The sequence below is a fragment of the Ruditapes philippinarum genome, unplaced genomic scaffold, assembly GCF_026571515.1.
Source record: "Ruditapes philippinarum isolate M1 unplaced genomic scaffold, ASM2657151v2 ctg1084_1_1_1_1, whole genome shotgun sequence".
Taxonomy (NCBI): Eukaryota; Metazoa; Mollusca; class Bivalvia; order Venerida; family Veneridae; genus Ruditapes; species Ruditapes philippinarum.
The window spans coordinates 119,190-133,173 of record NW_026864883.1 but is presented as its reverse complement, the minus strand read 5'-3'; the positions used below and the strand labels follow the sequence as shown (position 1 = coordinate 133,173).

At 34.1% G+C, this 13,984-nt stretch overlaps 1 protein-coding gene across 2 annotated transcripts; it reads right to left on the bottom strand.

Moving 5' to 3' along the window:
- Window positions 1-238: 238 nt before the first annotated feature.
- LOC132727155 (uncharacterized) lies at window positions 239-12,820 on the bottom strand. 2 transcript variants are annotated; one of them, XM_060712572.1, is made up of 6 exons: window positions 12,663-12,820; window positions 6,305-6,910; window positions 5,853-5,984; window positions 4,684-4,722; window positions 2,049-2,185; window positions 239-345 (listed from the first exon to the last, which is right to left on the bottom strand). In XM_060712572.1, the coding sequence occupies exons 2-6, from the start codon at window positions 6,906-6,908 to the stop codon at window positions 319-321; spliced, it is 939 nt and encodes a 312-aa protein (XP_060568555.1). In that variant the 5' UTR covers window positions 6,909-6,910; window positions 12,663-12,820; the 3' UTR covers window positions 239-318. The 2 variants fall into 2 exon arrangements, with proteins under 2 accessions (XP_060568555.1, XP_060568554.1); XM_060712571.1 differs by lacking the exon at window positions 239-345 and having other exon boundaries at window positions 563-2,185.
- Between the last annotated feature and the right edge of the window lie 1,164 nt (window positions 12,821-13,984).

Sequence of the window (13,984 nt, the reverse complement as noted above, 5' to 3'; positions counted from 1 at the left end):
AAGTGTATTCTTTTTAACTAATGTTCCACACACACACACACACACACACACACACACACACACACACACACAAATTTGAAAAAAAATTAAGGGAGATAATTATAAAACTGAACTTTACAGTTATGATTCTTGGTCACTGTAGAGACAGAAAATAATAATGTATGTTCTAGTTGCCATCTATCTATACTTAAAGTTTCCAGTCAATACCTTAGAAAGTTTTAAAGTTGGGAACAAAGATTTGGAATGGAAGTATATACAGATGGAGACTATAACCATATCACCCATGGCAGGGAAAATAGCTGTAATACTTTCTATTTTTTACTTACCACTGGGGTTAGCTTCATTCTACAAAAAAACCAAAAGAAAAACATATCAAAATCCTTCATATCTTTACTGAAACATATCATACAATCACCATACAAAAATTACATTCTCCATTATTTGTCTATACTTCTAATTGGATTTAGATAGTATAAAGTTAATGTGGTGATAATAAAGCCTTAACTTTACAGTAAATCACAAAAATATCCCTGCATGTATTATCCGACAAATAGAGCTCCTCTCTTAAACCAGCTACAATCTCTATAAATAACTCCAAAAAATATTCAAGGATACCAATGCTTAGCAGTGATCAATCTGCGTTCATGTTATCAACCCTATTCTGCTAAATTTCTTAACTAGACATGTCTACCTATCATTTTATTTTCAACTTTTTAGACATAAAGTATCATAATGATAATAATATGCCATCTGATCTGATAACACAGCTAATAAGCAATGTTTTATAATGAGACAAATCATTATGTACGACTGAGCCAACTTGACCCTATTTATCCTACATCCACACAATGGTATGTTCCAAGCAAATATTTAAAATATCTATAAATATATGAAGACAAAATGAGAAAATAGTTTAAATGAAGGACTGAAAGAAGCACGAATCAGACTATACACTATTTTTTTCTGGGAAGCATACAAAAATATAATTACTTTGTATCTTGTCTTTAAAGACATATTAGCTGTTCAAAAACATATAAATCTTGAAGGTTACAACCATACAAAATGTATCTAATGAACAAACTAGAAATGTGTCCATAGGACACGGGTGCCCCCACCGCGACACTGTTCTGTCAATCTTTTTACTAAGTCAAGGGAAATAACTCTACAAATACTGGATAAGTCCACAAGCCAAACCCCAGGTGCAAATCTAAAATATGCTGAGCAACCTGCCTATAAGGTTTATTGACTATGTCAAATCCTTTTTGAGAAACTTGCGACACAAGTTGAAAATTGCAAAAATTTTCTACGTGAAGGGCAATAACTCTAAAAATACTAAATAAATCCAGACGAAAATACCTGGTGCACAACTGCACATGCTGATCAATATTCCTGTAAAGTTACATGACTCTACGTCAAATACTTTTTGAGTTATGTGCGACACATGTTGAAAATTGCCAAATTTTACTAAGTCAAGGGCAATAACTCTGAAAATACTAAAAATATCCAGACGAAAATACCCAGGTGCACAACTACACATGCTGATCAACATTCCTGTAAAGTTTCATGACTCTAGGTCAAATACTTTTTGAGTTATGTGCGACACAAGTTGAAAATTGCAAAATTTTACTAAGTCAAGGGCAATAACTCTGAAAATACTAAAAATATCCAGACGAAAATACCCAGGTGCACAACTACACATGCTGATCAACATTCCTGTAAAGTTTCATGACTCTAGGTCAAATACTTTTTGAGTTACATGCGACACAAGTTGAAAATTGCCAAATTTTACTAAGTCAAGGGCAATAACTCTGAAAATACTAAAAATATCCAGACCAAAATACCCAGGTGCACAACTACACATGCTGATCAACATTCCTGTAAAGTTTCATGACTCTAGGTCAAATACTTTTTGAGTTACGTGCGACACAAAAGTGAACGGACGGACGGACGGAAGGACGGACGGAAGGACGGACGGACGGACAGACGGACGGACAAGGGTAAATCTAAATGCCCGCCACTAACGTGGGGGCACAAAAATTGCTACTAACATCTTGAGCATATTGTACAGCTAACTGGACTAGGTTCACAAACTCTTCTCCTTTCTTCTGTTTAACAAACACACAGTTCTTGTACCACCGAGCATGCTCTATCCAAGGGTCATCTTCTGCTGTCCAATGACGCAAGCCTACATAAAAACATGTATACAACTTGAATTATACAACCATTTCATGGAGTAAGGTCTTATACTACAGACCAGTAAATATTCTGACACATCTTTTTTTGTAAAACAAACTAATACAGTTATAGTCTTTGTAAGCAAAGCCTTCCCTCCAAAGCAATAGCAGACAATATGATGATTATCAAACCACTGGCATAGGCCCAATCCTGCTGGAAAAGTCAAATAGTAAATGTACATAAACATTCTTTGAGTTGACATATTTTTACCTATTTTGGTACCAAATTAGAACTATTTCATTGACTCAGGCAGACTGAAGGTACAACAAGACAGCAACCCTCGACTATTATTAGTTTTGTTTAATTTTGTTTGTGTTTTACGTCACACCGACACATTATAGGTCATATGGCGACGTTCCAGCTTTACTGCTGGAGGAAGACCTCAGGTGCTCTTCCGTACATTATTTCTGGCACGAGCGGGAACCCGAGTAGAACCACCGACGTTCCGTAAGCTAGCTGGATAGCTTCCTCACATGAAAGAATCCAAAGTCCCTGTCAGGATTTGAACCCACAGCGGTGAGGGGCAAGTGGTTTGAAGTCAACGACCTTAACCACTTGGCCACAGACGCCCCTCGTCTATTCTTAGTGCTTGATAGTAAAAGAGCCTTGATAATGTAAAATTTTTATATAATAACAAAGGGGCAAAATTTTACTTTAAATCCATGTTACAGTTATAGGCCTTGGAGAGAGTTCTATTATGCTCTCAAAGAAGAGTATAAAATTTCAACTTGTTTCAAAGCCAGATGTCAATAGAATATGAAAATATCTGAGGTGGTATGCAAACTTAAATGTAAATTCTAAGTTGAAAAAGGGGCATTATTCTGTCAAAATGCTTGATACAGTTACCTCCTCCTGTCTACAGTTTGGGGTCATGATGGTGAACAAGTGTGCAAAGTTTCAAAGCCATATGTCAATGGACTTTGACAATATTTGAGGTATTACAAAAACTTTAACATTAGTGGTTACGCCGACGCTCGGGTGACTACAATAGCTCTACTTATTCTTATCCAATAGTCCAGCTAAAAAAGTGACTGAGGCAACAGAGTGAGTATACTGTAATCCAGCAACTCAACTAGAAATGTGTCCATAGGACACGGGTGCCCCAACCACGCCACTGTTCTGTCAATCTTATGACTCTAGAGCAAATATTTTTTGAAAACTAAAAATCTTTTACTTATTAAAGGGCAAGAACTTTACAAATACTGAATAAATCCATGAGCAAACCCCAAGGTGCATAAGTACAACATTATGAAACGGTTTTTACTAAGTCAAGGCTAATAACTCTACAAATACTGGATAAATCCACAAGCAAAACCCCAGGTGCAAAACTAAATATGCTGAGCAACCTTCCCGTAAGGTTTAATGACTCTATGTCAAATCCTTTTTGAGTTACATGCGACACAAGTTGAAAATTGCAAAACTTTTCTAAGTCAAGGGCAATAACTCTAAAAATACTAAATAAATCCAGACAAAAATACCCAGGTGCACAACTACACATGCTGATCAACATTCCTGTAAAGTTTCATGACTCTATGTCAAATCCTTTTTGAGTAACATGTGACACAAGTTGAAAAATGCAAAATTTTACTAAGTCAAGGGCAATAACTCTAAAAACACTAAAAATATCCAGACGAAAATATCCAGGTGCACAACTACACATGCTGATCAACATTCCTGTAAAGTTTCATGACTCTAGGTCAAATACTTTTTGAGTTACATGCGACACAAGTTGAAAATTGCAAAATTTTACTAAGTCAAGGGCAATAACTCTAAATAACACTAAAAATATCCAGACGAAAATACCCAGGTGCACAACTACACATGCTGATCAACATTCCTGTAAAGTTTCATGACTCTAGGTCAAATACTTTTTGAGTTACATGCGACACAAAAGAAAATTGCAAAATTTTACTAAGTAAAGGGCAATAACTCTAAAAATACTAAAAATATACAGACGAAAATACCCAGGTGCACAACTACACATGCTGATCAACATTCCTGTAAAGTTTTATGATTCTAGGTCAAATACTTTTTGAGTTACATGCGACACAAAAGTGAACGGACGGAAGGACGGACAGACGGACGAACAAGGGTAAATCTTAATGCCCGCCACTAAATTGGGGGCACAAAAGTATATGTATACAACAAAATTGAAATACAAGCAGAGATAATGAACTAGTCATTTCTAATTGAAAGATTATCCTCATCTTGGACATGTTCCTGGCTTTCATTCATTGTGAAAGCCTGATAACTCTTTATGTTTTAGTCTCGGTGAATCTTGGCGGTGAGAAAAATACAAATTTGAAGAATATACACATGGGTTATACTTATCCCTCTTTCCAAATAAGGAAAAAAATTTGATTCTGTTACACACATTTCATAATTGATACGTAATTTATGTCAAGTTTAAAGGTCTAAATATATGTTACTAAAATAATTGTGCCTTACCAATGCCACAATAGAAACAACGGACACAATCTCCAAAACCTGAAATTAAAAAATGACAACTAACCTTTATTTCATATAATTATTCTAAGTAAATTTTCAAACATTTCATTCAATCACTACAAACCATTAACCTACAGAAACTTAAATGTTTAGCCTTGCCACCAGTACGGAACCAGGTCTGTCTGCATGTCTTTGCAGTCTGACAAGGGTCTATACTTTTGACAACTTACCAATACTCGTATTTTGAAATTCTCTAATCTTTAAATTGACAGTTAAAAATACAAATCAGCAGATGAAGAATGTAAACCATTCATATGAGAAATGCATAATTTGGAGGCACAAGTCAGTCTTTCCAAAAGACCGTCGGACCCGAGGCCCTGACCGGTAAAAAATCAGAAGGTCTGATAAAAATATATGTATTGACCATAAAAAATTAAGGTTTAATAAACATTTTGCAAAGGCCGATCATTCACGTACAGTCTAACTTGCCCATGCAACCACGTGTATTAAGCGACTTTTGTCTTAAACGACCACTTTAAATTCCCCCCGATCATTTTCTCTCTATATCTTTAATGTATTAAGCGACTTTTGCTCAACGCGACCAGCGACCGCTAATTAGTCACCTAATTGACATCAATCTTTTCATTAAACGACCACTTTTACCTGTCAAGTAATTGTGTTTATAGAGAACGTCACCTCGTTATGTCACAAGTGTCAACAATCAAACGTGTGAAAAAACTCTATTTCCCATACCGTTTTATAGTATGCAAATGAAGTTAAGTATACACGTGCCAGACTTTTGCTGAAATTTACCCTCTCATTTGGTAGTATATAGTCTGTATGGAATTAAAGTTTAAATTGCAAAATCCATTGAATACATGTATAACAATATTTATGTTTACATTTTGATTGTGGTGAAAAAAGATAGCTTCACATAGTTCTTCGTTGATAATATAATTTTCTTTATGTACACAAATTTTTTGACTGCTAATTAACACTTATCAAGTGACTCAAAATGATATACCAATCAGGTTTTTTTTTCCGGTCCAGTAAAATCATGTTTGGTCCAGTAAAAATTTTCAGTTTACAGGACCTAACTGTCCAGTAAACTCAGAAGTCTTTCGCATAGACTGACAAGTGTTCAGAATTTTCTCAGACAAAGAACTTACCAGCATAGAAGAAGCCTGCATCAGCAAGTACCTCTGGTGTATGACTGGATGTATCAGGCCAGGTACTGTAACTAGCTTCTCTAGCCGTCTTTGAAGCATACTGCGCGTGCTTAGGTATAGCTGTGTGTATACCTTTTAAAATATAACAAATGGATTCTTACATTAATATGTAATAAAATATGACATTCTTACAGCAGAACTTTATAAATATGAGATCCCTTTGAGGGTGAAAGAAACTAATGATACAATGATAACAAAAGATAAGTCATGTCTACGAAAAATTGGGCTTAGTTTAAGACATAAACTTTCATGAGGTTAACATTTTCACCTGAAAAGAACCTGATATTTTTTTCTTTTAATCTACCAAACATAATCTAGCAATAACAATAATAACTAAATAAAAATTATACATACTGTAGGAATAATGAGTTTTTTACCAAGTATATTTGTACCTGATGGTGGGGAGCAAGCACTGTCTTCTTGTGTTATGATGACATCATCTGATCTTTTGTTTTGTGAGCTCTGATTATTATTTGGTCCAGCATTTTCTGCATCTCTTAATTCAACTGTATCTTCAACATTATGTGTAGTTACATCATTGTGACAAACTCTCCTTGGATCTAACATAGCATCATCGGAAGGACTAGAGGCAATGTCAGCTTCAATTACTTGTTCATTGATTACCTGACTCTGAATTTTTATAGGGTCAGTTGAATTAAAAGATTTTGACTCGGCACCAGGTACAAAGCGTTCAGTTACTACCTTATTAGCTTTACTTTGTAGAATAAGACCTAGTCCATCAATATCATCTTTCATACTACTAACAAAACAACCTCTTTTCTTTTTCTTGCATTTTTGATATAAGACAGATATTGCCCTTATTAATTTTGGTTGGTTACAACCCATTGAATCATAATTCACAGCCTTATTATTCACAACCTGGTGGCCAACTTTCAATTTATTCACACTATTTGAACATTTTTTTGTTTCATTCTTCTTCTTTATTCTTCTCATCACATTTCTCTGCGACTGTTTCTTTGAATACTGTACATACATGTCTGGAAAAAAAAAGTCAATTGATGAAATTAAAAATTTCATAGGTGCAGCCTTTTTGTCATTCATGCCTAAGTTAATTTGTCATGGCTATATTCACAGAACTTTTATCCAATTCTTGATTTTGGTCTGTTTATTATTTGTTCATGTGATTTTGCACACTGTGTTTTTAAATTTAAAGCAATAAGCTTGTGCATTTCTTCTTTTTGTCAGCTAGGTGTAATCAGCCTACCGGCAAGGCTTCCATTATGTTTCAAAATTAAAAGTTGAAAGTCAGAGACCGCAAAATCTCTGACATTTTAAGTCACATTATATAGGTAAAGAAGGAAAAGTATTAGATTTCGGAAGGAAAAGAATTAGATTTTGCTTCATTATAACTAGGGCATATTTTCCTCTACTTCAAGTTCAATCTTTGCTTATTGTGAAGATTTAATTTCATATTTATCTGTTGTTTTTTTAATAACAGTAATTTATAAGACAGTTGACAAACTTCAAAAACGTTTTGAATAAGAAAGTTAATTTACAATTATACCTCAAAAATCTTTTTCTTTTGATCTCTTTAAATCATTTAACAGCTATTTAACTATTTAGATATGTTTTTTAAGGTGTAACAAATTAATTATTTATTGCTAGATAGTGGTTATTAAAATCAAAGAATTTTTTTTCACTTTTGATTTGTTATAATTTCTTAATAAAATTTTGAACTATTTTATTGTAATGTTCTGATTGGAAATTTGTCAATTTTATAGTAGAAAAATGTTATTTATAAAAAAGCTTACAATGTATTGTTTATTTTATTTCACGATAAAACAAGTATAATTTTTTAACTAATGTGTTGTTTTGTATTTTTGAAACTTGTCGCTTACTATTTAATTAATAGTTGTTGATAAAAAATGTTTGTTTCATGTATTGTTCAACATGCCCACTCAATTTCAAATGTAGGGGTGCATTTACCCCCTGTCATTGAAAATTGGGCGTACATTTTAAAATCTGGGGGTACACATAAGTTTAAACATGTTTTTATTTGTAAGAACATTTTAGTCAACATGATATTAATGAACAGCTGTTTCACTTAGTATTACTACCCAGTAACACAGACACAAACTCATCACTTAAGGTAGCTATATAACAGCCATTACAATCACTGGTATTTTGTTTAATCCATACGATTATTACCCATTACCAAAATTTTGTATATCCGAAATTATGTACATTTATTTCAAAATCTCAATTGTTTATATTATCATTTCATATGACATACGTAATGCTCACAATTGAAGGTAGTTGTTAAACAAGAGCTGTCACAGGAGACAGCGAAGCTCGACTAATAAAATACTGGACGCAGTAAGGAGGACAAAACTATGAAACAGAAAGAACTAGAACTATCGCTGAATGCGATTCATACCCCCACCAATGTCCTTGACAGAAGACAACTTGGAAAGGTGGTTAAGGGAATAACTTAAGTGACACAAATACATAAAAAGAAGTTATCTCTGGTGAAAAAAAGACTAATTGTACAGGTAATAGTAAAAATATCTATTATCAAATCATGTTCGAAACAGTTACAAATAACCTTTCATTTTCCCAATATACTAAACTTTTTATAAGTCAATTTTTGACCTTCAAGTGTGGCCTTGACCTTCAGCTGGCACAAGGGTAAGATGGGTTCTGCACATCGCCTAATTGGAGTGAAGATTTGAGTAAAGTTTGAAGAAAATCCTTCCATTAGTATAGAATTTATAGAGTTGACACAACATATTGTCTAGTATTGATTGTATGTAAATTTAAAGACTTAAAAAGGGGCATAACTTTGTCAAAATCCAATACAGAGTTATGAAACTTGACCTGCATATTGTAATTGTGACACCTCATATATCTTTTAAGTTTCAAGCAAATACCTATGCTAGTTTCCGAAATATTCAAGAACATGTTTTAATCTAAGAACATTTTCTAAGTCATTTTTTGACCTTCAAGTCTGACCTTGACCTTTAGTCTGCACAAAGGTGACATGGATTCTGCACATAACCTTGTTAAGGTGAACATTTGAGAAAAGTTTGGAGAAAATTCTTTCATTAGTATAGGATTTATAGAGCGGACACAACATATTGTCTAATATGTGATTGTATGTAAATTTGAAGATTAAAAAGGGGCATAACTTTGTTAAAATGCAATACAGTTATGAAACTTGACCAGCATATCTTAATTGTGACACTTCATTTATATTTTAAGTTTCAAGCAAATGCCTTTCCTAGAATCAGAAATATTCAGATATATGTTAAAATTAAAGAACATTTTCTAAGTCAATTTTTGACCTTCAAGTGTGACCTTGACCCTAAGCCGGCAAAAGAGTGACATGGGTTCTGCACATAACCTAGTTGAGGTGAACATTTGAGCCAAGTTTGAAGAAAATCTTTCCATAAGTGTAGGACTTACAGAGCGGACACGACATACTGTGTAATATTTGATTGTTTGATATTTGACCTTCAATTGTGACCTTGACCTTGAGCTGACACATGGGCAACATGGGTTCTGCACATCCCATTGTTGAAATGAACATTTGAGCCAAGTTTGAAGAAAATCTTTCAATTAGTGTAGGACTTACAGAGCGCAGTGTTCGCGTTTACTGAGTAAACATATCAATTTACTCGCTTAAATTGCCAGGGAGAAAAAAAAAAAGGGCTGTTGAGTCCCTGGGACGAAACACTTTTTCCCCGATAATTGGTCAATTCTCTCTTAAGTTTTTTTGCTCTGCTTGAAAATGATTTTCTATTCACTTTAAATAAATTGTATTATAAGAACTTGACTTTCACCTCATTTTCATTTGTTCCTTTCTCATTAGCAATGCAGATTTATATCCCAAACGTAGACTAGGAGCAAGTGCTCGGCCTCGTTTTGGGCCAACCTATCAATGGTATCCGCGAACATCAACAGTCACAAATTTGATTGTATTATGAAGTTATGCAAACATTGACATTTTTGTAATTGAGGACTCGTTCCATTTGAATTGGGACGTAACAGATCTATTAGCACTGAGTCCCAGGTACTCAGTAAAGTTAGGGAAAATCGCTAACACTGGAGCGGACACGACATATTGTGTAATATTTGATTGTTTGATATTTGACCTTCAATTGTGACCTTGACCTTAAAATGACACATGGGCAACATGAGTTCTGCACATCCCCTTGTTGAGGTGAACATTTTAGCCAAGTTTGAAGAAAATCTTTCAATTATTGTAGGACCTACAGAGCGGACACGACATACTGTCTAATATATGATTGTGTTTGATATTTGACCTTCAATTGTGACCTTGACCTTGAGCTGACACATGGGCAACATTGGCTCTGCACATCCCCTTGCTGAGGTGAACATTTGAGCCAAGTTTGAAGAAAATCCTTCAAGTGGTATAGGAGTTATAGAGCGGACACGAAAATGGAGACGGACGGACGGACCGACCGACCGACCGACTGACGCGACAAAGCGAATCCATTATAGCCCCCCCCACATTTTGTGGTGGGGGTATAACTAGAAATGTGTCCATAGGACACGGGTGCCCCCACCGCGCCACTGTTCTGTCAATCTTTTGACTCTAGGTCAAATATTTTTTGAAAACTAAAAATCTTTTACTAAGTAAAGGGCAAGAACTTTACAAATACTGAATAAATCCACAAGAAAACTCCAAGGTGCATAAGTACACATGCTGACCAACATTCTTGTAAACTTTCAGGCCTACAAGTGAAATACTTTTTGAGCTATGCATGAACAAGTTGAAAATTGCAAATTTATACTACTGTAAGTCAAGGGCAATAACTCTGAACAAAACTGAAAAAAATCCACATGCAAAGTCCCAGGTGCATAGTTTCACAGTGATGTGAATCATTATTCCTGTAATTTAGTGATGTTGATCATTATTCCTGTAAAGTTGGTTGATTCTAACTCAAGCACTCAAGGAACAAATAACAACATGATGAAACGGTTTTAACTTAGTCAAGGGAAATAACTACAAATACTGGATAAATCCACAAGCAAAACCCCAGATGCAAAACTAAATATGCTGAGCAACCTTCCCGTAAGGTTTAATGACACTATGTCAAATCCTTTTTGAGTTACATGCGACACAAGGGCAGTAACTCTAAAAATACTAAATAAATCTAGACGAAAATACCCAGGTGCACAACTACACATGCTGATCAATATTCCTGTAAAGTTTCATGACTCTATGTCAAATCCTTTTTGAGTTACATGCGACACAAGTTGAAAATTGCAAAATTTTACTAAGTAAAGGGCAATAACTCTAAAAATACTAAAAATATCCAGACGAAAATACCCAGGTGCACAAATACACATGCTGATCAACATTCATGTAAAGTTTTAGGACTCTAGGTCAAATACTTTTTGAGTTACATGCGACACAAGTTGAAAATTGCAAAATTTTTTAAGTCAAGGACAATCACTCTAAAAATACTAAAAATATCCAGACGAAAAATACCCAGGTGCACAACTACACATGCTGATCAACATTCCTGTAAAGTTTCATGACTCTAGGTCAAATACTTTTTGAGTTACATGCGACACAAGTTGAAAATTGCAAAATTTTACTAAGTCAAGGGCAATAACTCTAAAAATACTAAAAATATCCAGACGAAAATACCAAGGTGCACAAGTAAACATGCTGATCAACATTCCTGTAAAGTTTCATGACTCTAGGTCAAATACTTTTTGAGTTACGTGCGACACAAAAGAGAACGGACGGAAGGACAGACGGACGGACAAGGGTAAATCTAAATGCCCGCCACTAAAGAGGGGGCACAAAAATCAATTATGTATAATTATGTATTAAGTTATAGTAAAAAATAACATTTGTTAACATAAATTCCAAGATCAAGGGGAAAAATTCTAGAAATAGTCACGCTAGAGTTATGAACCTTGTCACACAACATGTGTGTAATGATAAGAAATATACATTTGAAGTTTGAAGTAGATACCTTAAAAAGTAAAGAAGTTATAATATTTCTTAAAGAAAATCCTAAGTTCAAAGAGAGATAAATCTGTAAATATTGCTTCAAGAGTTATGAACATTGTCACATAAAATGTTATTGATGATAAGGAATAAGTATTTGAAGTTTGAGGTACATTGTAGATACCTTTAAAACTAAAATTGTTATAGTAAAAAATAACATTTTTCTAGTAAAAAAAATCTAAGTTCAAGGGGAGATAAATCTGAAAATATTGGTGCTAGAGTTATGAACCTTGTCATATATGATGGGGATGATGATAAGGTACATATATTTGAAGTATGAGGTTGATCCCTTAAGAAATAAAGAAGTAACAGTAAAAAATAGTATTTTTTGACGAAAATTCTAAGTTCAAGGGGAGATAAATCTGAAAATATTGGTGCTAGAGTTATGAACCTTGTCAAATAAGATGGGGATGATGATAACGTACTATATTTGAAGTATGAGGTTGATCCCTTAGGAAATAAAGAAGTAACAGTAAAAAAATAGTATTTTTTGAGGGAAATTCTAAGTTCAAGGGGAGATAAATCTGGAAATATTGGTGCTAGAGTTATGAACCTTGTAACATAAGATGTGGTTAATGATAAGGAACATATATTTGAAGTTTGAAGTTGATACCTTAAGAAATGACAAAGTTATAGTGAAAAATATTTTACTGCACAAAAACTTTAATCTGAAATCTGGACGCAGACGCAGGGGCGAGTAGGACAGCTTGTATAGTCCAGCTAAAAATCAAGTGACTAACTTTTAGCTGATCATTGGAGAACTCAAAATACTTTTTGACAGTTGTAAATATCCATAAAACAGAACATGACTTGGGTAGCACTCCACACTAAATTTCAAGTTTCTGCCGTCAATGTCCTACGAGCAAAATATGTCTGATAAATCTGATCCCAAACTACACAACCTGGAAAAAGAAAACACATTTTGTTAAGAACATATATGTCATAACATTGCAAATCTATAATGAAATCATCCCATGTGCAAACAGTCAGCCAGTTAAAAAATTCCAATTCATTCCGTAAAAGCCAAAAAATCTATAGTGGTCCGAGACCAAAAACCAAATTTTGTCCCCCGGCCAAAAAAACTGCCAAAAAATAGGGCCCACAGAAAATCTGACACTTCTCTGCAACTCCCAAAATGCAAATATAAAAAAATAGGGCTTGCCTTTTATTTTTTTCTTTTTTGAAATTTGAACCCCCCCGTTTAAAAATTCTTGCTTTCCCCAAGGGATTTCAAGTTTTCAAACAATGGCAGCCTTGAAACTATAATTAACAGCTGTTTATTTCTAAAACCCTGTTTTTTGGGAAAAAGCCCCAAAGATATATTAATGTACAAAAAAAAATTTTATGCCCGAAAAAGCACTTTAAAAAACAAAAACCGTCATTTAAAACCCCAATAGCAATATATCCATGAAACCTCAATTTTGGTTTTTGTGCCTTCCCTTTAAAGGGGACCTTGAATTGATTTTTAAACTTAATACAGAACTTTTTCTGCAAAAATTTATGCATATTTCAATAAATAAAATGATTTTATTTTGCTAGGAATTGTTTGGTTTTCTTCATATGTGCCTTTAATGAACTATACCGTTTGCCCCATTTTCAGCCCTCGGCACGCTGTTTTTAGTACATGTAGAAAAAGAAAGAATTCCCAATGTAAGGTAAGAATTCCCAATGTAAGGTGTACACAAACTGGGTTTTATACTATCCATACAACTTTTACTAATTTGCACAAATATATCCTTATGCCATATGATATGGAAGAAATATTTAACAAATTGCCATACAGTTTAAGAATAAACTGGCTTCATGTGACACTATGGGGCACAGAATACATCAGATATGTTCCTGCCAGACACTAATATATGCTATGTTTTTTTCAGTCCTACATAGTAGAAAATCTATTTGGCATGCACAATGTTCATATAGGTTTATGTGTAAAGTCAAAATCAAACAGACAAAGCATTTGTCAGGGGCTTCTCAGCATTGTAGACATCACAATGTGGGTCTCCTAGGGAAACGAAAAAAAACACAAAGTGACAGTGCAAAAACCAAATTTTCCGACTAC